This window comes from Penicillium argentinense (genome assembly GCF_028826775.1).
Source record: "Penicillium argentinense strain IBT 30761 chromosome Unknown utg000009l_segment0_segment0, whole genome shotgun sequence".
NCBI lineage: Eukaryota > Fungi > Ascomycota > Eurotiomycetes > Eurotiales > Aspergillaceae > Penicillium > Penicillium argentinense.
This window is the reverse complement of record NW_026622668.1, coordinates 5231814-5256875: the sequence shown is the minus strand read 5'-3', so window position 1 is coordinate 5256875 and position 25062 is coordinate 5231814. Positions and strand designations below refer to the sequence as shown.

The window sequence follows — 25062 nt, the reverse complement described above, 5'->3', positions numbered from 1 at the left end:
AAGGGTATATCCTACGGGTGATCAAGTGATTCATGTCAAACGAATAATTGAGTGGATCACAGAGAGTGAAAGCTAGAGTGGTAGGTAGTAGAGCATCGCTACTACACCCCATGAGCATGAGCAGAGGAGCAGAGTAATGGTAGTGGCACAAAAGGCTGAATTGGTGCCTGCATGGTTGAGTGTCAAACCTGACTTCAGACGGAAACTCAGAAGACAATATATATGTCAGAGAGGGCGCTGTGGCGTCGTAATTGGGTTTCCAGAGAAATAAAAATAAAATTATAATTAAATGCACTATATCAATTCAACCATAAAATCCAATATCTGAAGAAATACAAACTCGGTTAAGAGATGACTCCTGTTCCTATTGGGGGTGTTATAGACACCAAGGAGGGCTTTGGTCCCATCACTTCCAAGGTTGGAAGGGGAAAATCAAATCCAGGGAGACGCGACGACCAAACTGCGCTATTTGCAGACAATATAATTACTACTTCTGAGTAAACCTGTCGCATCCAAAAAATCAATCTGAGCCTGCAATGTCAGAAAACGGATTCGGACGATTTGGCGGGAGCAAAACATGATGACATATGAGGGACCGCCGAAACCTCAGCTCCCCGCCCCTCCAACACCATCACCCTACACCATGGCCGTCGTCACGATTTCTTCCCCCGAGCAGTTCACCACCTTGCTCAACTCCTCGCGGATCGTCATTGCAGACTGTAAGTGTGCTGCTGGCAGCGTCACCCGCCAACCAAGTCTCAACCCCGCTCGACCAACGCAGCCCAAAACACCGTGACTGGCAGATCTAACCCTATCAAACAACAGTTCACGCCGAGTGGTGCGGACCATGCAAAGCCATCGCCCCTGCCTACGACTCGCTGGCTCGCCAGATCTCGCGGCCGAACCAGATCACATTTACCAAGATCAACGTCGATGAGCAGCAACAGCTTGCGCAGGCCTACAGCGTGCGGGCGTACGTCCCTCCTCCTTCGTCACCACACCCTACGATCTACGGATACGTGCTCTACAAATCGAATAAAGTTGGACTAACACCTGACAGACTCCCCACCTTCATCGTCTTCGAGAACGGACGCGTCAAGGAAACCGTCAACGGCGCCGACCCGCAAAAATTGAACGGCGTCATCCAGAAGCTCGCCACGGAAGCCAGCAAGTCCGACGGCGGCGACGCAGGCGAAGGAAGCAGCGGCGGATCCTGGCTCGGTGCAGCCGTGACGAAGCCCTACGCCGATGTCACCGACCAAGTCGAAACAAAGGGATTGGAGCTGTTGAACCGGGACGACGAATTCGGATTGCCGCGGGTACTGTTCGAAGGCAAGCCATCGGCCCTGACAGGGAAGGACAAGAGCAACGCCGGCAAGGATTGGGTGGAGAGTGACACGGACGAGCAGCTGATGCTGTACGTCCCATTCCAGTCGAACCTGAAGGTGCACTCCCTGCAGATTACCTCGTTCGCGACCAACGACGGCGACGACGACGAGGCGCCGATGCGCCCGAAGACGATCTCGTTGTACACAAATCGGTCTCATGTGCTGGGCTTCGATGAGGCGGAGGATATCCCCGCCGTGCAGAAGGTGGAGATCAAGCCCGAGGACTGGGATGCGAAGACGGGCACTGTGAATGTGCCGTTGCGGTTTGTCAAGTTCCAGAGCGTGACTTCGCTCGTCCTCTTCTTCAGCGATGGGGATGGCGATAGCGAGAAGCTGCGCGTGGATCGAATTCGATTCATTGGCGACGCGGGCGACAAGAGGGCCATGGGCAAGCTGGAGAAGATTGGTGATGAGCCCGGCGAGTAAAGACGAGCTCGTACTTCGACAAGTACGAAGCACTCTTGTAGATGGATGGGAGTCTTGCGTTCTTTTACCTTCTCCATGTCCATGGTCAGCCTAGACAAATGCTTGATGTTAGCGTGAGCGAACATAGTTATTACCAGACCGGCTACGAGCGACAAGCTCAGGCTTAAAAAACCTTTACTGGACATCAGATGAACTTTGAAAAATCTTCCATTTCATTTTAAATTTTTTTTTTTTTTTTTTAATTGAGAGGATAAGAGAGACTAGCTAACTACTCTCCAATCCTGCACTTTCGAGATTGAAAAAAAAGTATGTCCGATCCCAAACCAAATGGTCTCATCCTTAGGAAATCAGTAAGACCAATAAAGTAGAACCGGTGTGCAATTCCGTTCGTCTGTGGCGCAACTGACACCTGGTTATATCACTGAAGGCTTTTTGAAGGCCGTGGATATCCAGGCAACACGGGTAAAATTGATAGTTGCGCCGCCGCACGAAGAAGAAAAAGAAAAAGAGCAAAGGTTGCCCAGCCCGCGCAGAATTTATGGACGGGCGGCCAACGAAGCGAGCGGATGAACCGTTGTTCCCGTCCCGGGAGAGCGGACCGCTGAGTCAGCCAAGGACGGCTAAATTTCTGTTGTGAGTGCGGCATCTTTGCTTCTGCATATATTTGGCTGATGATGAGGACAATGGAAATATTATGATAGGAAGAGACTGACTCCTACTTGGAGCTTGATCTTAACTTAACCATCCCTGAGGCCAGCCATTTGTTGTGGCAATGCTGTGTAGTGATCTGGTAGCTGACAGCTGACAGCTGGCCGAGCTGGTACGCATATCAGATCCTGATTCAGACCAGATCCAGTGTTAGATTTAGCTGTCAGCGTCTCACTTCGTTTAGATGCTTGCAGAGATTTCACAAGGCTGAGCGGCTCTAATGATCAGCCAGCGAACTTGCACCTTGCACACGCAATGGCACTTGGCCGCGAGTGAGGACCCTGTTGCCGCCATGGATCATATCAGCGGAGCACGGCAGAGCCTGAAGTCGTTGCTCGCCGAAACAGACGATCTGTAATAATGGCATGCTTTCCATCTCTGACGCAATCGTATGATGGACATCCAGTGAAAAGTTCTCTGTAGAGGACGGTTGGATGGATCCTCGGTATCGATCGCGGGCCGGCAATCCACTCACGTACCATGTACGCTTGAAAAAATCAGCTGGAACAGCAGAACAGCCCCGACCGGATGGTGCGGCTGGACACAACCAGCTGGAAGAGATGAAACGCAACGTGGACTCTCTTGGCCAGCTCCGCCGTCGTGCGATTCTCCAGAAGCAGTTAGAGACGGGGCCGGATCGTGCCATATTCCCATGTCTGGATGTGTGATCCAGTACCAGACTTCGGCACTCCACTGTTCGGTCGGTGTCGGGCGTGGGGGATAGATGAGATCCACGGGAGGGAGGAGTCGGCTATCCGAAAGAGTGAATAGAGTGCGATGGTGATGGTCCAATGGCGCCGGCCGAACCGGATCGGCTATAGAGAGTGTAGAGTCGACGACGAATATCTAGCGAGGTAAGCGAGCCAAGGTTGGCTCCATTGCGAGATGGGGATGTCCTCCCGATGTTGTGCTCGCCGGTGTGCTTTTTGCTTCATCTTCCGGTTATGTAGGCCACACGACACGGACAAGCAGACCCGCTTCAACCGCCCTGACGTGAGGTTGCTGGCCAGTGCTGGTTGTGGCCAGTCTGCGTGCCAGCGTCGAGCACGCCCATACCGAAGTATCCACCCACACGTGCACCGTCAAGAGCATATCAACCATCCAAAAAGTGGTGAAGAAGCAATTTACTTCCAGCCGAGGACTGGTCCGTATGGTCCGTAGTGCTAGCGAAATGAGTGGATTTAGAGCTGTTCCACGATGGCAGCCTAATAGTCGGTGGCGTCTTCCAGAAGAAATTATCGCGCGACCCAAAGGACCTCGACCATGCAAGCGCCATTTGTGAAAGGCTTTTTCTTTGCCTGCCTTCTTTTTTTGCTTCTGCACGAGGTCCGACCTCAGCTCTAGTCGGGGCTCTAGTCGCTTCGATGCTTCAGTAGTCTCCATTCCAGCACTAACTCTAATCTACTGTGACTGAAAAAGTACGACGACGGTACCTCAGGGTACTTTTGAACTACTATAGGACAAGGCAAATGAGGCAATTGTGCATCCACTCGCATCTCATGCCATCCGCCAAATACCTCATCGTTAGGGTGTGGACAGTTGAAATTAAACCCGCCCATATCAATTACGTACTCAGGTTGCGAGAGGGAGATCCCCTTCCAGACGCACCCCCACCCCAGTGCCACCACTGCCAGATTGGCACTGGTGGCATGCACTTCCTTGGCATGAGCCGTGTGTTGGAAAAGACTATCTGATAAGAAATGGGGAAGTGTCGATCTGGATCGCGCAAAGGGCAATGGAGACGACACAGCATACGAGCAAGCCCCAGCCTCGGAGGATTCCTACGACTAAGTACGAGGACGGGACCACGGTCCCATCGATGAACCTTGTGCGGCTGCCGGGTGGGGGGAAGGGGGAGCAAACGCAGCCGGGAGATTCACAGATTCACAAATGATGGAGTCGTGTTGGGCCGGCCAAGGCTCCAGGACTGAGAAGTTGGTCGTGCCCGGGCCGATCGGAGGAAAGATCTGCTGAAAATGTGGTGCAAGTGGTGACTTGGGGAGGAATGGGAGGATTGGACTTGCGTAGAGCCTTCTCCCATTTAGCCTAAGTTGGCGCTGGAGTTGAGGTCAGTGGATTCGGAATTGCTCCGGGGTTTAATACAGATGCACAAGAACGGGAATAAGATCAGCGCTGAAACAAGCGATGACCTCACCGAACCAGACTTGAGACCGACGATCTGGATCTGGAAGATAGGGTTTCGGCATGCGGGAATCGCAGTCTGGAGAGCTGCAGAGGGGAACCAGATGGAGATATCCAGCGGGGCCAAGGGGGCGCGACGGAGAAGACGCGGACTTCCGTGCAATACTCAGCTGAGCCCACCGGGGTCCTCATTGAAACAGTGTCTGCAGCAGGTGATTGGCACGATAGCCGGGTACCTGAGTGAAACCCACGGAATCGGTTCGCACGATGCTGCTGGGGGGTTCGTGTCGCAGGAACCGTACGGGAGGAAACTACCAACCGTGTTGGGGTTGGCGCAAATAGAATTGCACCATTCGATGATACCAGAGCTGTTCCTGGTTCCTCTAAGTTGCAGATACGGCAGGGCAGGCCCATTTGCTGAGGGCCAGCCGATATGGATTTTGGGGACACGAAGGGCCCTCTCGTTGGACGTCGGATGGATAGTGGTCCCCGAGCAAGAGGCACTAATGCAGCTGTGCACTGGGTCGGAACTGACAGAGTTCCGTGACTTGGGGACTGCATCCACATACTGTGATACGGCCCTCAGCAGTGTGCACGTAGTGCTCAAGATGTGCGCCCACAACTCTCCGCATTTTTGGGCCCTGGATCGCAGCGATCGCAGCGACTGGATGTGCGGTCGTAGCCGATCGCCAAGTGGAGGTCGCAGTGTGGAGGCGAGTACGACGCAATACGCCGCGAGTACGAGGACCTTGTGCTCTCACTGCAGTAGTATCCATGAAGATGGGGATCCGCGAAGCTTCAAAATGGGCGACGCTAACACAAGCTTGAACCTTGGAACACGCCCACGCATCGACCATTGGCCCTCTGGATGAAGCTAGCCTCGAGACTAGTGGGCTTCAGGGAAAAGGTCTCCGTTCAAGCATGATGCCAATCGTCGAGCGGTTTCTTCAGACATCTTCCGGGCCCGGTGAAGACTAGCTACCGTCGATAGCACCTGGACGGGGGCAGATCTTGCCGGATGGAACCCCATCAGGAACTTGGGGGCATCTGGTTTCTGAGCAAACGTGGCTCGACAGGAAGAGCGGCCCAAGTGTAAGTTTGCAGCACGTTCTCGCGGCAGGTTACGAGCGACATGCGATGCACTACCGGGAAGTCGCCAGGGACTATATGCCGGATCGAGAGTAGTGTCGGGGTCACCAGCCAACCGCCTGGAGAGTCTGGAGAAGCACGAACAGCGTCGACCGAGGGACACGTGCAGAGCAGATCCGAAAGAACGGTCGGCCGGGACAGACCTTAACTCTTTCTCTTTCATTTGGTCCCCCCAAGATGGCGAGTGACACCGGCTTTGCCCGCTTGGGCGTCTGATCTCGCCCGTCCACGGGTCCTCTTCGTCTGTGATGTGCATCATGAAGTCGACCCTAGCCGAGACCCCCCGCATTCTCGCTTGGGCCATTCCCGTGGTTATTCCCGTGCATCGCGTGCGCAGGCTCATCCTGGCAAATCCTGAAGGAGCAGAGGCAGGACCGTGGATGTGAAACTGCGCCCGAGCACCCGTTAGCCCAGTACGGCGGTGTGGCGGAACGACCGTTGCAGTGTTCTTGATCCTCACTCGGAATTGTCCGTTAGAGTAGAGGCTGGGTGCGCCAATTAATAAGATGTGCAGTTGGCAAGAGCGAAGCGAGGTTGAAAGAGAGCGGGTGCTGACTCGCCTGTACAGCATACACCTTGGTAGTACTCCTATAGTTGGCCATGTACCTTAGCACTTATCCAAGTGCCTACGGGTCATATGATGCAATTGTCCAATACCTTCAATGTGTAGGTCGCACATGTAAATATTTTCATACATGTAGTATGTCCAGATGTGTACCGCTCGGGTGTGACCGAGCGCACCTCGTTCCTGCTCGTCCCTGCTTGTTCCTGGCAGTAGCACCAACGTCTCGACCGCTTCTTCCCTCCTGTCAATGCTCTCCCTTACACTCAACACTGGCCACTGCAGACAAATTCTCCGATTACACACCGCTACTACCAGCCAACAGTCGCTGGACATGGGCCCTGGAGACAGGCTCGTCTCGATTTTCGGCGTGGGCCCAGCCAAGAACCCGGTGTGCGCGCTAGCACCAGCCCCAGCCTCGACGCGTGTTCGATGCCACCGTGTCGGCCCTCGAGCTGTTTCAGATTCCAACGTGCGGAAAGGCCCGAAATGAAACCAGTGGCCGGACTCTGTCCAAGATACCACAGCATGTATTTAGTGTAAAAATGCCAGTCCGACTTCGTACTGAACGCCGGTTCCCGCTAGCCACGCTAGAACCTTTCCCAGAGGCTTCGCAGGCCGCGATCTGCAACGCTGTTAAGAGCCCGAATACCTTGGAGATCGGGACTAGCTTCTCTTCCTGGTGTAGACCTCCCCAGCAAGGTTTGAGCTATCCCCAGAGATGAGAACCGACTCAGAAGAAAGCAATCGAGGAGAGACTTACCTCGGGACAGCGCAGCAGCTCAAGGGTGGCTATCCGCCTCAGTTCAATTCAAAGGCACTCCTCCAACCAAAGTTCCACCAGAGCAGTCCCAGGTTCCACCTGGCAGTTCCAGTCCCAGTTCAGTTCCAGTTCGGCCGCTGATAGTAGCCTAGGACCCGCCCGGGACAGCGTCGAATCGCAATGTCGAAAGCCCTCCTAGTTGCTCAGAGGACCTTGACCGTCCTGGTACCTTCGATAGTATGATCATAGAGAAGTGGACGGCACTCCGCAGATATCCGCGAATAACACCGTCCGACTCAGGCCCCTCTCACCCCCCTCACGCCCCCCAAAGCCGCCTCCATTGGGTCGTCGGCTTTGCTGCACCTGGTTCGGAACGCTCTACCCAGCCCGCCGAATGGGGAATACTGTATCTGAAGCCTTGGTGACACCATGTGAATTAGGGGGCTCGAACCCCTACGCCTGCAGCGAACTACGGCCGTTAAGCCTAGTCGTTTAGCCTCGTTAGGCCTGCCAACAGGCGGGACGACGGTCATACTAGTCTATCGCCATTCCCGACACGCGTATACTCCATCGCTCGAGCGGAGTGGCAAGTAGAGTGCGCCGAGACGAACTAGCATGTAAACACTGACCCGGACCGGTGGAGGCTCCACTCGGGGATTGGATGGGCGTCTGACGTCTGTAAGGAGAAAACCGACATATCACTAACTTCAGAATGTAAGCAATGCCAGATCACATTGCAAAAGCACGGCAATCATACGGGCCAATGGCTGCGTGCCCAGGTTGGTGGCGGCGTCCCGCTGTCAAAGCCGCAGGATGCAAGCTTTGGATGTATGGGAGATGGAAAAAAAAACGGCGTGGATAGCCTCGAGACCCTTGCATGGTGGCTGGCTCCGCCCGAATATTCGATGTATGATGTATCCATTGCCTTACGACTGGAACTACTCCAGGCACCTGGAATCTGTTGCCTTCCAATGGCTGTGTTCATTAGTAAAGTAAAATAGGGTACTTTATAGATTTTAACACCAGTCACCGGCATATACCATGCAGCTCGATGCATCTGTCTCAATTCTATCCGCGGCTAGACGCCACGGACATTACCCGATGGAACAGGTCGAGCGTCGCAATAAACAATAATATCATCCACTCTGTACCAGTGTAATGGGCGGATACGAGCATGATCGACAACGGTTTCTCGCAGCCAAACCAATCCTGTGCAAAGCCCGATAGTTCATGAAGTCCACCAAATCCCGATCTAGTAATCATGTACAGAGAGCCAGGACGAGAGCAACAACGAAGAAGAGGCAATGACTCCGTGGCAGACCCAACCTCCTCCAATTCGTCGGGGAAAAAGCTCATATGGATCCCGACTCCTCTCTCTCCATACGTACCCAGCATGAGCATCCAACAGCACGGGCTTGGCCCGTTCTTTGAGGATTTGAAAATCCCTCGGCGAGGGTCATTGGTTAATGGCCAAAGGCCTGGATATGGGGAAAGCTCTGGAGCTCCAGTCGCGCACCAAAATGGAGAAGGGCTCTTCCCATCAGAGACACCCGACCCCATCCAGCCCACCGTCGGCTGTGCATGAGGACCCTCTGCGTGAGTGACTGGACTAGCAGCCGCCCGTCCGCCGGACGCTATCTCCATGCTCCACCGCGCATCCAGACTGTCCGCAGGCGCGACACATTCTCCATTTTGCCCTGTCAGTAACGCAAAGGCACCCGCTTCATCTGGTCCGTGTAGACGCGGGTGAGGCCGTAGGGGGCTGATTTGGGCGGCTCGGTGAGATCTTTCCTCCTTGCGTGGCCACGCTGAGTGCGCGACGGGACCACGTTTGGCCTCCCCCGTGCCTGGCGATCCCCAAGCTCAGGATTCAATAAATTGCAATAGCGCTTAGTCAAAAAACGGAATTGGGGGATGGGCGCTTGGCTTGGAGCAACGGGTGGCACCCGCGGTATGAGATGTGTAAACGAGAACGAGCGAGCCAACGCAAATAGTACAAAGCCAAAACGGTCGCATTTTTGGAGCTCTGGTTCGGTCGATCCATACGCCAGACATGGACCTTGGCAAGGGCTAGCACCTATCCATATTGTTATTGATGAAGACCCTCAACGTCAGTACGTAGTGTCTCGTACATATGCAGCGAAAATCATGGCCGGCGACACCTGCAAGGGTCGTTCCTAGTCTCCTCGCTAGGCGAAGACTAGTCCGGAAGATGGCAAGGAGGAATGGAGTCGCTGTTCTTTCTCGAAGAGTCATGACAGCCTTCCATGCATGGCCTGTCCACCCACTAGGCCCCGCTTGAGTCTAGGGCACTGTCCTAACACTCTTAGTCCTCGCCCAGCGGCCTGGACTAGACCGCGCAAGGCAACCCTCGACCCAGTGAGCTTTCCTCTGTAAGTACTTAGTAAGTCATAAGTACAGAACTTAAGTAGAAAGTACTCCGTGGGGCATGACGATGAGTGGACACTCCCATGAGTGGAGCGCGAGGTCTGGGAGTTGGACTTGCTCTTCGCAGAGGTGACTGGGGACGGTACAGGCGCGGTATTGCGGGTGGCCGTCGTCCGGGAGTGGAGGCCGGGAGCGATCAGACAATTTCCCTCTCCATTTCACAATTTCCCAGCGCAAGTGGACTGTCTCGGGAATGTGATTGGCAGACGGAAGAATGTCGAGGATTCCCGTCACCATTTTACTCCTTCGGGGATGGCGTTGAGGCGGAGGGACTGAAAGAGGAGACGGTGGGCCACGGTGGGCCGCGGTGGAGGCCGCTATGTTTAGAAGCGGCCAATGGTGCACGGTTGATGCGCGGATGGGAAAGGATGGGCGATGATGAAATTCCGTGGGAGAGCAACTGACTGGAAGGACTGGACTCGAGCTGTCTGCTTTTGCCTGTGGGTGTTGCTACTTTTCCGTTTTGGGATTGGGTTGGTACTACCTTCGCCGTAGGATTGGGATAGTCGTGATAGTCCTGATTGTCGCCGGTCGCACCCTATGTACAGACCTAAGGTACTGTCTATCTCATCATGACTCTCGTCCAGAGTCATGGGCATGCCGAGAAAAAAGGGAAGGAAATGCCAGGACCCATGTTTGGGTTCAGCACAAAGACCGGGAAGGAGTGTGCTACATAGGCATCCGTACACAAGCCTAAAGTTACTCAAGATTGGATCGGGTCTTGCTTGCGTGGCGCCGTCTGTACGTATGTACGCACAAAGGCACATCAGTTGGGTGTGTGGCAGTGAGAGCACACATCGTCGGCAGACAAAGAATCAAGTTGGATGTGTCGGATTCTGCGTCCTGCCTGATGGATCACAGACCACCCGAGAGACACATTGGCACATTGGACATTGGCGCTGCCCCGGATCTACGTGAGATGCGGTATGCAGCAGTGCCATCACAGCTGCAATCGGAACACATCACCTCGCGACATGGCTGACGCTCGCCAGGCCAATCAGATGTATCACACGCCACTCCCATAGATTACACCTTGCTGCGAGTTCTTTGCGTATGCCGGGGAAAACAGCCTAGGTTCAGACGTGCATACCCAGCGCGCCACTAGACCCGGCCATCGTCTGCGCAGTGCCGAGCTGGGTATTTGGTGTGCTGAGACGCTCGCGATTAGGGCAAGGCTCAAAGTTCGGGACGCTCTCGCCGACAGTTGTTCGAGCGCTGTCATTCGCGTATGACGAGGAACTTGCAGGAAGCCTTGCTTTGCCTGGCCTGCCAATGACCGCATTGCTTCGGGGAGTCTGGGTCTGATGTTGGGTCAGGTTCAGATTCCGTTCGGTGCCTCCGCAGCTGGTTCCTGCAGTAGGCCGCGCAGCGCAGAATCAACAATTCCCCAATAATGCAGACCAAAAAAATCAAACCATCACAAGCTGAGTCGAAGCTGAGCTTTGACGTGTCGCGCCGACCCCTTACGGACGTCTTGCTCTTGCCAGTGGCCCGAAGAAATTCCCGCACCGATCCATGTGGCAAATTGGCACACATTGGACCGTGAAGCTGAAGCTGCTGCTGGTCGGCGCGCCGAATAATTTGCCTCCACCAAAAAGAAGCTAGACTAATCTGTAGAGTACTATGTAATCATGGGCGATGGAATATCGAAGTCGGAACCAATACTTTCTCGAAAGAAGAAAGCACAGATCAGTGGTTGCCCGCGGCGTCCGTTACTCACATTCCGATTTTCTCTCTGCCTCGTGCCCGTTGTACTTTTGGCCGGAAAATCATATGAAACTGACCAGGGGGTGTGCGTGGACACACACCCTTCGCCAGCGCCAGGCCGGTCGTGGGCCAATGCCGACCGTTTCACGATCGAACACATCTGTTATTTACGGGTCACTAGTACAGCAAGTCCATCAATGACCTTGAGGGTGTCGAAGGTAGCACGGTGGTCGCCACCGTTGATAGCCTTCTGATCAGCGCGATCCTGAGCGACTTGGGTTTGCGGATTCATGCACACCTGGACAGGCCAGGCGCACTCGCCCTGTATGGGGCATGGATCGACCCCGTCTTTTGTTTCCACATTTCCACATGTTGATCGTGCTGGAGAATAATTCCAAGTACCGGGGGGAAATGGGCCTCCGAGGTCAGCGCAGTCAGATCAGTGTCGATCGCCAGCCCGGTGGGCTACGGTGGGGGTTCCCCTCCACAGTGTTGGCCATTCTGGGTGGTGTACTGCCCTGGCAGTGAAATGACGAGGACGGGACGCGCGTGGGGCGGGGACGAGCAAGCCTCCATTGGTCTCGGGGGGAGCCCCAAGGATGGACGTCGCGCTGGCTGTGAAATCCAATCCCCAAGGCCCACTGTCCCGGGCCGGAGCCACTGCTGATTTGCCGCTGCACGGGCGTGCTGCTGATAAGAGGTGCAATTGATTGCCGCTGTCACCATCGCTGGGCCAATCGAAGGAGTCCTCGTGGCCACAAATAAATGATCATTCACGGTGGTCGCTGGTTCCGAGGCATCGTGTGTGAATGAGAGTGTGAAAGTGTTGGCTGGAGTTGGGAAGGCAGATTGGACGGGACGCACACCGCAGATGGCGGGCATCGATACTGCCACCACACCACTCTTCTATGGACTACAGACCGGGTGCTATACAGAAAGCAGAGGCACACCACACCAGTGGTAACTTTGAATAGTGTATCGTCGCGTATCGTAGGCCCTCCGCATTCCCACTTCTCTTTTTGGGCGAGTCACCGATGGCCCGCGCCCGCTCCCTTGGGCCTGCGCGACCCACCGGATGTGCAGTTCCCAACCCGCCCCAGACGGGCTTGATACCACCATTCCTTACACGACATGAATTGAGACACCCAAAATTAATCCCACTTTTTTTTATTTTTGACTATTTTTGATGGAATTATTTTTCTGTTCTGTTCCTGGCCCACCCGCGCTAGTGAGCCCGGCACGTAGAAAATAGTAGCAGATCACTCTTTTATCCACCGGCTCCTCTCCCTCTCTCTTCTCTTGCTTCTTCTACTTGTACACTCTTTTTCCCTCTGCTTTCCCGTTTCCTTATTTTTTTATTATACCTTATTTTATTTTTCAATTTATTCTGTTTTGGGTTTGGGGTTATCACTATTTGGATCTCTCACTCCTGCCACTCTCTTACCATCCCAAAAGCCTCGGGACTCCCTTCCTTTTGACCCTCACACTAATCCTTCTGGTCATTCATTCATTCTTTTACTCTCCTCTCGGAGACTCGACCAGCGACCCCTCGACATTGACATTAACAACACCTAACCTACACCTACTTAATACTCTCCTCTCGTTGCGATTGACTCTTTCGGTATGTACTGGGACAGCGCCAGCAGCAATTGGCATAGAGATGAAGCTGCTAATGCTGACCCTCCAGCAATGGACTCATACACAGTAGCACCCCCGGTGCAAGGCCAATCTTTCTACTACTCCGACGCCACTTCACAACAAGGTCACTACACCAGCCAACCGTCCGACGTCTACTACGGCCAGATGCAGTACCAGCAAGGCCCCCAGCGTGGCTCCGAGCAGCCCATGTACCAGCAGCCCATTATGAACATGCACCAGATGGCCACCACCAATGCCTTCCGGGGCGCCACCATCAACATGACCCCGATAGCCTCGCCGCAGCCCTCCCAAATGAAGCCCGCCATCATTGTGCAGCAAGGGTCGCCTGCTCTCATGCCGCTGGACACACGCTTCATCGGCACCGACCTGTATGGCTTCCCCACAACACCGCCACTCTCGTCCTCAGGCAGCAGCATTAGCAGCCCGCCCTCTGCCAATGGCACCCTGCACACTCCCATCAACGACACCTTCTTCTCCTTTGAGAAGGTCGAGGGCGTAAAGGAAGGCTGCGAGACCGACGTGCACACGGAAATCCTCGCAAACCCGGACTGGTCGCGCTCTGATTCCCCTCCGATGACACCAGGTAAGTTTCGCGTGAAACATATGCATGGCAAACGTCACCAAAAATAAATCAAAAAACCTACGAACCAGGTGGCGTTCGATGGCATGCAAGGGAGAAGTGGGAACCCCAGGATCGAATAGGAACTAATCCGAGGCACAGTGTTCATCCACCCGCCGTCATTGACCGCCAGCCAGACCTCCGACCTGCTCTCCGCCAACTCCTGCCCCTCGCTTTCGCCCTCTCCCTCTCCAGTCCCGACCGACCTTCTCGCCCAATCCCAGGGCCTCTCTGCCGAGTCGGCCGGCGCAGACTTCTGCGATCCGCGTCAGCTCACGGTTGAGCCCTCGGTGAATGTCCCGGCCCCCCAGGACCTCCCGCCCCTGCCGACCCTCACCTGTGACGAGGAGCAGCCTCGCGCCGTCGTGGGCAGTGCGTCTGTGACGTTGCCTGTGAACGAGAACCCCTCGCCCTCCTTCACCGCGTCGACTGAGGACCCTCTGACCTCCCTGCCGACCTTCGACTCCTTCTCCGACTTGGACTCTGATGATGAGCTGAACCGCCTGGTGGACTTCCACCCGGGCAGCAACGCTGTCTACCTAGGTGGAAAGCGTCAGCGGGTGGACCAGTACATTGCCGACGACGATGGGTTCCTGAGCGAGCACAGCCTCGAGGACTCGGACGACTCGGAGAACTTCATGCCCTCGGCCATGCCTGCCTTCCAGTGGGACGAGTCTGCCCATGCTCAGGCCGAGATCGAGTCGGACTCTGCCGCCGAGGAGGAGGAAGAGATCAAGACCAAGAAACGCAGCAGCCGCAAGTCAGCTCGCAAGAGTGCCCAGATTGACGAGGTTGCCTACAAGAAGACCGTCGCTGTGCCCCCGGCCCCGTCGACCGATGGCACGGTGACGGACTCGGAGCCTGCCCCCGTGTCGGTCAACCGCCGCGGTCGCAAGCAGTCTCTGACCGAGGATCCCTCTAAGACTTTCGTCTGCACCCTCTGCTCTCGTCGCTTCCGTCGCCAGGAGCACCTCAAACGCCACTACCGCTCTCTTCACACCCAAGACAAGCCCTTCGAGTGCAACGAGTGCGGTAAGAAGTTCTCCCGCAGTGACAACTTGGCCCAGCATGCCCGTACCCACGGTGCTGGATCTATTGTCATGGGCGTCATGGACGGATCGGAGAGCTCCATTCCCTTCGACGAGTCACAAGATGCCGGGGCGCTAGGCGCGGTCATGTACGAGTCCAACGAGGCTGGTGCTGACCGTCGGGCCGCGAAGAAGCGCAAGCGTGACTCCGCCTAAATGGGCTGCGAGTCGCTTCGCGATCATGATACTTTATGAGACCAAGGAGAACTTCCTACTGCATATATAATACAAATTTCACTCGGCCGTGGCTCTCCAGGGGGAAATTTCTTTTTCTCTCTTGATTCGACCTGGCTTGTGGTCATTGGGTTTGGCGTCTGGGCATTTACACTGGTGTCGGCTATACGGGGTCATCGGTGTACGGCAACTTGAGTTCCTGTTTATCGGAACCATGGGAGACATTTCATCATGGAGTTTGGGAGAGGACTGAAGCGATTCTCGGCCTCTCTTGCGTTCTTCTCTTATTTCTTTTGTCTTGGGCTTGATTCGGGTGGACTCAAAATAAAAAAAAGTCCATAATCCCCGAACAAAACGCAAAAAGGAAAAAAAGTGGACATGGTGACATCTGTCCTCGCGGTTACAGGTGGCTTGGTGTTGATTTTCCTTTGTCAGTTTCTTTTATTTCCTATGTTCATCTTGGTTTCCATCCCCGGATCAACACATTCAGCGTGTGGGCAAAAATTGGCTCCATCTCTCGCAGCCAGCCCTTGATTTCTTGATTTCCTGCGTTTCTCTTCGGCTTTCCCCTCTTGTTTTCATTTCTCTGTGACATTTTTATCCCTTCGATTCTTTTACCGTTTCGCTCACATCTCGCCTTGCCTTATTTTCATGTAATATCCTTGCTTCTTCTGTGATTTTTTGCCTTTGGCCTTTTTTGACCTACCTTTTTTGCACTTTGTTCCTTGTGCTGGTCACATTCGTGTATAAGTTAATTGACCAACCCTCCACCTCATACCTCATACCTCATACCCCTTGCATTGCATTTCTTGCCTGCTCGTTTTGTTGTTGGTCAAGGTCAACGATCCATAAGAATAGGATCCTCACATATCAATTACAAGCATAATCTTTACCAAATTTCCTCGTAATCATCTCCGTAGTCAGTATAACTGAGCCATTGGCAGGACATGGCTGTTGTGTTCAAGTCAACGGTCGGAAACGGGGCATCTTCGGGAATAGAGGTTCACGCAGAAACGAGATCACTGAATGTACTTAGTGTACCTAAAAATCATTTGCAATCCTGGCCATCTTTAGAGAATTGCCGGCTCAAGGAAAAACAATTCAACCAATTTGGCCATTTAGTCTGAAATTGCCAATGCTTGCCCATCTGATATGATGCCTCGCCCGCCTATCGATAACAACGTGAAGGCGGGGGACGAGACAAAAAAACGACGGCCCGCCCTCCAAACAGCACCTGCGAACGCATTTAATTCCACCTCACGCACGGCAGGACTGCAGCCAAGACGACCATTCGGCGCTCGAGCACAATGGCATCGAAAACCCCCTCACCAGGGCTGAATGTAATCGCCCTGGTATCCGGAGGCAAAGACTCCCTCTACTCAATCCTCCACTGCATCCGCAACGGCCACAGAGTGGTCGCCCTAGCCAACCTGCACCCCGAAATAAAAAGCCATGCATCAAGCGGCTCAAAAGACCAGGGTGACGAAGAAGACATCGACAGCTTCATGTACCAAACAATCGGTCACAGCGTCATCCCGCTCTACGAAGAAGCACTTGGCATCCCACTCTACCGCGCCCCGATCACCGGCGGCGCCGTGGATACTTCACGGATCTACCGTCATGATGCTGCAGACCAATCTGTCGAGTCGGGGGCTGCCTCTGAAGACGAAACGGAGTGTCTCGTCCCCTTGCTTCACCAGGCGATGCAAGCACATCCCGAGGCGAACGCCGTCTCTGCGGGCGCCATCCTCTCGACGTACCAGCGTACCCGCATCGAGAACGTCGCTGGTCGACTCGGTCTTACTCCACTGGCTTGGTTGTGGATGTATCCTTCCCTCCCCGCGCCGGCCGAGCGAGAAGCTGACCCCGCGGCTGTGCGGGAAGCAGGCTTGTTGGAAGATATGTCGGCCGTTGGGTGTGATGCGCGAATCATCAAGGTTGCCTCGGGCGGTCTGGACGATGGCTTCCTGTGGGATAATGTCTCTGAAAGTGGAAATGGAGGCCGGGCGTTTCGCAGACGTGTTGTTAAGGCTATGAGTCGGTTTGCTGCGCCGGAAGATATCCGCGGTGCGGTGCTGGGGGAGGGTGGGGAGTACGAGACTCTTGCTATTGATGGGCCTGGTCTTCTGTGGAAGAAGCGGATTGAAATTGAAGAGCGGGAGAGCAGGACTGCGGAGGGTGGTGTCGCCTATACCAGTCTGAAAGGGGCCAAGTGTGTTCCCAAGTCTGAGGGTGAGCGGCCAGATGTCGCCCCGCAGAATGTTAGGAGGCCTGTCTTGCTGGATAGCGTATTTGCTGCTGCGTTGGGCGATGTCTCCTCTGCCTTGAAAACTACACAGACCGAGCAGGCCATGCAACATGATGCAATATCATCGCCAGCATGGCTCTCCAGCCAACCAATGCATCGCCAAACCAATACAACATGGACTATCTCGAACATTATTGCGCCAGAGGCTGGTCCCGGCGCAGGGGAACAAATGACCGAGATCGTGGCCAAGGTCCAAGGAACACTGAAAGCATTTTCCCAGCCACGAAAAACGGAAGACATAGTCTTTGCGACGGTGCTTCTCCGCTCAATGGCCGACTTCGCCTCCATGAATAAAATCTACGTCTCACTTTTCAAAAAGCCAAATCCTCCCGCAAGAGCAACAATCGCCTGCGGCGACCGTCTCCCAGTCGGCGTCAATGTCATGATTTCCTTTGTCGTGGACCTAGGTGCTCGAAGTAGTCGCCAGGGTCTGCACGTTCAATCACGATCATACTGGGCACCTGCGAATATCGGGCCTTATTCCCAGGCAATGTCCATCCCACTTCAGGACCAGAGCAGGCTGGTTTATGTAGCTGGACAGATCCCGCTCGAGCCTGCGTCGATGGAAATGGCTTCACAAGGGAAGTCTTGGCTTGATGATTACTCTCTACGGACTACGCTGGCATTGCAGCATATGTGGCGAATTGGAGAGGCGATGCAGGTTGACTGGTGGGTGGGCGCAGTGGTTTTTCTGACGCGCGGAGAAAACATTCAGACCCAGGTGCGGGTGGCATGGCATCTGTGGAAGACGATGCATACACTCGAAGTTAACGACGAAGACGAGGAGGATGACGAACCGCAGATTGATGCTTGGGATATCAAGTATGGGCGTCAGACCGAGGACGTGGTGGCTGAAACTTGGAGCTTGCCCCGATTTGGCATTCTGGATTCTAATGCCGCAACTTCTGTACCGCCATTTTTGGCCGTTGAGGTTGATGAGCTGCCCCGCGGAAGTGATATTGAATGGCAAGGTCTTGGAAGTCGATGTGCAGACATTTTGCTAGAAAGCCAGGCCGATTCCACAGCGGCTACTGCTGATGGCAGATACAGCTACACCTGCATCGAGATCGCCAGCCTAGAAACCGCCAGTCTCGCTTCTATCACGGAAAGCCTGTATATGAAACAAGGCCTGTCGCAGGCTATTCTATACACGACACAACCGGTGTCAGAGGGCTCCTGGGCTGGGCAGGTTGTCCCATGCAGAACAGTATGGGGCCGAGAAGGAAAGCCATTGGCTGCTGGAGTCGTTCTCCAACAGGAATTTGGATCGGATTAGATGATTAAGAAATAACACACGCAATGCCTATAACGATTAAGATACATCAACCCCACACCTCCCATAAGACCCCAGCTCCCTAGAGTTAGCTCGCTGTCTCTTATTCCCCTTCCGCCGCGATCTCGGCTGAGGATTCAGCTTGAAGCATGCCGGCGCCGAATGAAAGAACCCATTACAGGCCGTACAGAAATCAATTTCCACTGTAGCAGGCGTCTTCGTCGCATCGATGATTTTCATGCGGTACTTTGTCTCCGCAGACCGTAAAGCTTCAACATACAGCCTCTCATCTTCCTCCAACGCATCACCAACAAGATTGGAGAGCATGAATGTCGACGAATCTGTCCCATCCCCGGCACAAGTAACATTCATCTCATGCTGCTGGAGATACTTCCAATGCCACCAGTGCGACGGAAGCCCATCCAAAAACGCACAGCAGATAATGGGATCAGAAGTACTGCATCCAAGACGTGCATACTGCCTCTGAATCTCAAGAGCCTCCTCGCAGTACTCAGCGATACTCTTATGGCGCGACGCAGAAAGTGATCGCAGACGATTCCACAGGCTGCAGAGGAGACCGATGGCAGCTTTGCCCTTTGGCCTGGTGAAGTCGTCGATGGCACGGAGCAGCGTCTCGAGCGTCTTGTGACGGTGCATGATCTTGGCAAATTTCGGATCTAGGTGACTGACGACGATTGCACAGGCCAATTTTTGCTTGATGTTCCAGATTTGGAGACTACTTTCGTCTTCTGGTTTGTTCGCGTCGCGCAGGAGAGGGCCCAGGCCGCGCTGTCGTAGACTAAGGACCATTTCTGTGTTCCATTTTGGCCAGTTTTGTTTGTCCGTCAGGACTTGGAGAGATGGGGCGTGATTGATTCTGGAAGGCATGATGCAGTGTTCTTGATTTGAATAATTTGAATTTGTGAAAAGAGACGGCCCATCTTACGGACGAGTGTGGGTTTTGTTTTTTGTTTGTGGTCTTGAAGTTCTAGGGATGGGTGGAATGTAGTGTCGCTGGTGAGTTCGAGGAATGTTTCTTCCCCGCATCTTTAGACTTGATAAAGCGGTGTTCTTGAAATCAAACGTTGCGATAAATAAAGTAGCCCGAAATAACAAATCACTTCAGTAGTCTGTTTTTGCTCGCAAATTCTTCTTGTTTTTGCGCCCATATGGTTTGCTGAGCTCGGGGTGCAGCTTGCGATAGTTTGATTCGGTGCTCCGTGGGCAGATATTCGACAGCCGGACACCCAACACCATGGAACGTATGCAACCGCTATTTCTCACCTGATAGATGATCGTTCTGTTCTATCTTGCCCTCTCTTACTTGGAATCGATCTTCTCAATGAATCCTCCGATCTGTTGGCTTCCTTCCTCACATCTCTTTCGAGCCGAACGAAAATTGACCATGTCTACAGGCTATTCGGTCCTGGTTTCAGTGTCGGCATCGGCTAGAGTCTTCAAAATGCTCGTCCTGGAAAGATACATATTCGCTTGTAAACTCGTCGAGCTCCTTGGGCAGACCTCGAATGAAAGCGAGACAGAAAGAGAACCGTGAATTGGCAATCCCATTCTGTTGTTTGCTTTTTTCATCTTATTGAATTCGTCGAAAAATCCGTCAAGATTTTGGAATTGGGAGACAGATATAGACTGAAGACGATTCGAGATTTCGATGAGCTTGATGGTGGGCTGTGCTCGGTCTGGTCTGTTCTTCGACTGCATGAAGATAATCCAGCACCGCGACGATATCTTCCTGAGTGACCTTATTGTTCTCCCACACGTGTGGTAGCAAAGTATGGTCAATGCGTTCTTGAATAATTCGGCATCCCTTTGATGCCAGATCCAACGGCCGTATCTGCAGGCTGCCACGCCCATCCCAAATCCGACATGAATAGCGATTGAAGCTCCTCGGGGTTTTCATGGCTGACCTCGGGGTATGTAGGGCCACAGTTCTGTGACTCACGAGCTAGATCATCACTGAGCTGCCGATCCATATCAGTCACCGAGTCAGGTTTCGTGCTATTTGGGGCGGAAGAAGTTGCGGCTTTCTCTGGTGCTTGCATGTCAGGAATTGACTTGCGCGCCATTCGGAAAATAGAAAGTGGATTGAGGACGTAATCAGGGGCACTTTGAACTGACGTGCCAGACAGGCTTTCGCTGCAAAAAGCATTAGTATAATCTTTGTTTTTGAAGAAAGTAATGCTACTGACTTTGCTTCTTCTTCCCCTCCCATGGATTGATATGGATCATCGGGAACAATGTTTTGTGCTATGACTTTGGAACCAATTCCGACGCTTTAGAAAGGGTCCCAGCGCTGCTGCCGTATAAAGATGTATGACCAAGCGAGTAGGTTCGGCCTGAGATTTCACTTTCCAATCCGCTGTCAATTGTGATGTGTCCCATCCGTGGATAGGGTAGATCGACGGACCCAGAGATGGATGAACCCCCGCCCGCTGTTCTCTGTTTGCTTTTGCTTTTTTAGTACTCTATGTTCTAGCAAGTAAAAACGGCGAGGATTCACATAGAACCAAGCGAAATCATGCCAGCCTACAGGTGGTTTTCTGCGGTGGACAGAAGTATGTGGTAGGTAGCTCCTGGTCGATAACAGCAGTGCAGCGCCACCATTGTCCCTACAATAGACTCCAAATCTTGAAAAAGAATACTGTTTGGATGCTATAGCAGAAATTGCATCATAATTCTTCCACGATCGCTGTATTCACTTCAGTAAAAATCAGCCTTGTGTCATGCTCTCCCGTTACCGGGATTGAATTTCCTAGGCATTTCTTCATCCCCCGATCTTCAATTCTCACATCTCACTTGAATTCAAAGAGATCAATCGACTTTGGTAGTATATAGCGATCTGTGTCTTCTGATTCGTTCTCACGAAAGATACCTAGCCGGTAACGATACCTAACTTTGAAGTCGTCAAATCTTTCAGGTAGACCTTGGAGTGCGATACACAAAAGAGAGTCGTGGATAAGAGCTCCCATTCTGTCAGACGCGAGTTTCATTTCTGTCAATACCTAAAGATAGTCGTCAAAATCATTGTAGTGGGTAGCATATATATGCTGAAGTCGATACCAAATTCAAAGAGCTTAGAGGAGGCTTCAATAGAAGTAAGTCATGGTTTTTTTTTTTGATAGCATGAAGATAATTCAGCACAGTTGTTTCCTCGATGTTTTTCCCCACGCGATCTTAAATGCCCTCGCCTATGTGTGTTTTGATAATTCTGCATCTATATGCGTGGAGACGCTGCCACCTGCGAAACTCACGGGGGTTCTCTGGTCGCTGTTGTGTTTCTTCTAGCAACAAGTCCTACATGTTAATCCGGAAAGCCAGCTTTACTTCTATACTCTACATTCTCCAACCCCATGAAGAGTCCAATACTGGCACTCTCTCGAAGCCTTCAAGCATGCTATCATTCGAGCCGTCACTCGAGTCTTCAAGCACCATGATGTTGCGTGGATGCGGGTCGCGAGTTGGATTTGCAATCGAGGGTAGCGGCAAGGATATTTTCGGAGATGCGACGTTTGGGAGGTCTAGATGGGAAATGGGAACCAATTGACGCTGAACCGGACCCTGGTGGTCGCACACGCAGACTGGTGGTGGCCGGTTCCAGTTGCTCGGTAGGTGGTGCGATGGCAGCGTTGAGGCAAGTGCGCAGCGAATGTGCGGCGCGCGCCAGCTCGAAAGGAAGGGCGATGTCATGCGGTGGGCCCGAGCATGTGATAGGCACCTTCCGTCCGCGTGGATAACAACACATCCGCAACAACTGCAACCTTCGCGGACTTTGGACAGTCGAGTCATCGCCTACGCTTGTTCTCTCCTCATTTACAATCCTTGACCTCATCTTCCAACTGAAACGCTTCCCCGGCATGACACCCTCCTCGTCTTAGGAATGGCGCTATGAGTTCTTCGCGGGGCTACGAGGAAGAGGCGATCGCTCGCAGCAGTACGCCTGCGAATTCCGAACTGATTGTCGAGGATCTGCGACAATTCAATCGCTCTCCGCATCCCTATCATCGCAGCAGACAACTCGGGTCCTGTACACCCTCCGAACAGGGTGATCGACTCCAGCCGCTCTCCTACTCCAAGGCATCGCGCACTCCGAGCGATAGCGGCACAGAAGCGGACGATGAGAGCACCGGTATCTTGAGGGGTCTACCGGCACCGCCGCTTCGGCCTCGAAAGGGGCTGCGGTCGGGTACGAATGGAGTCATCGACGGTGACGGGTGGTTGCCTAGTCTACAGCCATGGCCTTCATTTGTACGACGGAGCTCTCGTGGTCCACGGAGGAGCTCCGAGGAAGAGGCGGAAGAAGAGGCGCTCAAAACACAACGGTTACGACAGCAAAGGCGGGTGGAGGTCTTGCGACGGTTAATGGAGACCGCGCTGTTCTTATCGGTGGGCGTGGTGGTTTTACTTCAACGGGACGCACGTTCATTAGCTTGGGCCTGGAGAAAAGGTATGGGAAGCTGGTCGATTACATTTGCAGAGATACATGGTGTGCTGACTTTCCAATCCAGAATTGGCAACGCACGGCATGCTTTTGATAGGGCTATACGCATCGTACCCTCTTCTACTTCGCATCTCGGGAAGCCGACGATGGCACGTCTGGCCGTCCAAACGCCCATTCTTCTCTATACCGACGAGTTTTGACCCGGCGCCGCTCCTCTACCCGACGCTTCTCCCGATATTTGTATCACTATCCCTCACAAATCACCAGCCGGCGCTGGTCATGCCGAATATTATACTTGGTCTGGCATCTCTCCCAGCACCGGTAATCCCAATGCAGAGATGTATCCACGGCGTTAGCATACCTCACTGGCTAGTAGCCGCGGCGCCTGTTCTCGTGGCTGAACACCTCTCGTTCGACAATACCATCCCTAAACCGCTGATCCTCCGAGGGCTTGAAGCGGAATCGTTGCTTCTTCTTTTTCCTTTGCATCAAGCTTTGATACCCACATTAGACTTTTTGTTGACGACAAGCATTCTGCCTGCGGAACTACAGCTTTTGACGACAGCTCTGGTCAACCTATATTTATTTGCGGTCTCGCCCCAGGCACAAATCCTAAAGGCACTGCTATGGCTTGGTGGAATGAGTTTATTCGTGTCGTGCCGGCATATACTCCGCTGGGAGGTGGCTTTGGCTCGAATCCCCAGTTGGAAATTCCGCCGCTCGCTCAGTGGCTCACAATCACCCCGAAAGTTGCTCAATATGATGGACCACCGACTTTGTCAGAAGCTAAGTGGCACTGGCTTTTCCGATGAGCCCTCATCGGACAGCGACGGGCCCGGTAGCGTCCACAGGCCACGCAAAGCCAAAACGATGCGAGAGGCTCGTGAGCCTGTCCCGGCCGAACCCAGCTCGGCGATCGACAATGTCAGCGCCGAAGAGGCGTTTGAGTGGCACAGTCGGACTGGACGCCAACGACGTCACACGATCTCGACTTTCCAGGATGCTGTTCAGGAAGAGCGCGTCCGCACCACCCCCGGTGGGCGGCGCAAGAAATTAATGGGCCCGGGCCTTGCATCTTTCTTATCATTGACTGCAGCCCAAGCGCAGGTCCGCAAGTGGTTGTACGCGATCTATATCTACGCTATCTCTGCTGCCATCATTCTAGGCCCAATTCGAAAGTATGTGGCCGAGCAAGCCCTCCAGGGGCAAGACCCATTCGGCTGGGCACTGGGATACCTCTTGGGTAACCTGACTACCGTACGGTTCTGGGTGCTCATGCTGAACCTGGAATACTGGATTCAACTGCCTCCGCGCCCGGAGGTCACCTTAGAGACGGCCTCCTGCTGGCTTGGATGGGTTGAACATCTCCGCCAGACGACCTTTGGTCCTGCGAATACACGACTCCTCCTCATGGCCTACTGTGTAGTGGTGTTGGTCACTGGCTTGGCAGTGGTCTTGCAGCTGAGCACCGTCGCCGAGGTCGATACGCGCCGCAAGGTATTCCATGGCATGATGGTGTTGATGTTTCTGCCCACCGTCTTCGTCGACCCGACCTTTTGTGCCCTGGCCCTTGTGTTGGTCCTGTCGATCTTCCTCCTCCTGGATCTTTTTCGGGCGTCGCAACTGCCTCCGATATCGCGCCCGCTGACCTACTTCCTTGCGCCCTACGTCGACGGTCGCGACCACCGTGGACCGGTCATTGTGTCGCACATTTTCCTCCTCATCGGATGCTCCATCCCGCTCTGGTTGTCGCTGGCCGACCTGGCGCGCGACAGAGAGGGCGTCTGGGTCGGATGGGAGGTGGGCGCGCGCGATGTCAGCATGGTGAGCGGGGTGATCTGCGTGGGGATGGGCGACGCGGCAGCTTCGCTCGTGGGACGTCGATATGGGCGACTGAAGTGGTTCTGGGGTGGCGGCAAATCGCTAGAGGGCAGCGTGGCCTTTGCAGCAGCGGTATCGGTGGGCCTGTTGGCGGTTCGTGCCTGGCTGGAGGTAGGAGGATGGCCGGTGGCTGGCGTCGAATCAGCCTCGCGATCGGCATCCACGCCGCGCTTCTGGGCGTGGACAGGATGCAAGGCAGTGCTGGCCGCGGGCGGAACTAGCGCGACCGAGGCGATTCTGACTGGATGCAATGATAACGTTGTGGTGCCAGTCGTGCTGTGGCTGCTAGTGCGGGGGCTGGGCGTGTGAGT

General features: G+C 53.9%; 8 protein-coding genes across 8 annotated transcripts; 6 read left to right on the top strand and 2 right to left on the bottom strand.

Annotated features, from left to right (window-relative positions):
* Positions 1-577: 577 nt before the first annotated feature.
* Positions 578-1814, top strand: N7532_009537 (thioredoxin-like protein 1; the record flags this gene model as incomplete). Its single annotated transcript, XM_056622028.1, has 2 exons — positions 578-719; positions 826-1814. The coding sequence occupies 2 exons, from the start codon at positions 578-580 to the stop codon at positions 1812-1814; spliced, it is 1131 nt and encodes a 376-aa protein (XP_056472834.1).
* Positions 1815-2742: 928 nt separating this feature from the next.
* N7532_009536 (uncharacterized protein) lies at positions 2743-3190 on the top strand (the record flags this gene model as incomplete). The annotated part of the gene is made up of 2 exons (XM_056622027.1): positions 2743-2876; positions 2929-3190. The coding sequence occupies 2 exons, from the start codon at positions 2743-2745 to the stop codon at positions 3188-3190; spliced, it is 396 nt and encodes a 131-aa protein (XP_056472833.1).
* A 1437-nt stretch (positions 3191-4627) lies between these two features.
* N7532_009535 (uncharacterized protein) lies at positions 4628-5536 on the top strand (the record flags this gene model as incomplete). Its single annotated transcript, XM_056622026.1, has 1 exon — positions 4628-5536. The coding sequence occupies one exon, from the start codon at positions 4628-4630 to the stop codon at positions 5534-5536; it is 909 nt and encodes a 302-aa protein (XP_056472832.1).
* A 7446-nt stretch (positions 5537-12982) lies between these two features.
* On the top strand, positions 12983-14815 carry sebA (putative C2H2 transcription factor (Seb1); the record flags this gene model as incomplete). The annotated part of the gene is made up of 2 exons (XM_056622025.1): positions 12983-13546; positions 13655-14815. The coding sequence occupies 2 exons, from the start codon at positions 12983-12985 to the stop codon at positions 14813-14815; spliced, it is 1725 nt and encodes a 574-aa protein (XP_056472831.1).
* A 1325-nt stretch (positions 14816-16140) lies between these two features.
* Positions 16141-18417, top strand: N7532_009533 (diphthine--ammonia ligase family protein; the record flags this gene model as incomplete). Its single annotated transcript, XM_056622024.1, has 1 exon — positions 16141-18417. The coding sequence occupies one exon, from the start codon at positions 16141-16143 to the stop codon at positions 18415-18417; it is 2277 nt and encodes a 758-aa protein (XP_056472830.1).
* Positions 18418-18453: 36 nt separating this feature from the next.
* Positions 18454-19302, bottom strand: N7532_009532 (uncharacterized protein; the record flags this gene model as incomplete). The annotated part of the gene is made up of 1 exon (XM_056622023.1): positions 18454-19302. The coding sequence occupies one exon, from the start codon at positions 19300-19302 to the stop codon at positions 18454-18456; it is 849 nt and encodes a 282-aa protein (XP_056472829.1).
* A 908-nt stretch (positions 19303-20210) lies between these two features.
* N7532_009531 (uncharacterized protein) lies at positions 20211-20644 on the bottom strand (the record flags this gene model as incomplete). Its single annotated transcript, XM_056622022.1, has 2 exons — positions 20211-20568; positions 20622-20644. 2 exons carry the CDS (start codon positions 20642-20644, stop codon positions 20211-20213), a joined length of 381 nt encoding a protein of 126 aa, XP_056472828.1.
* A 1434-nt stretch (positions 20645-22078) lies between these two features.
* On the top strand, positions 22079-25060 carry N7532_009530 (putative phosphatidate cytidylyltransferase; the record flags this gene model as incomplete). Its single annotated transcript, XM_056622021.1, has 3 exons — positions 22079-22122; positions 22308-22876; positions 22938-25060. The coding sequence occupies 3 exons, from the start codon at positions 22079-22081 to the stop codon at positions 25058-25060; spliced, it is 2736 nt and encodes a 911-aa protein (XP_056472827.1).
* Between the last annotated feature and the right edge of the window lie 2 nt (positions 25061-25062).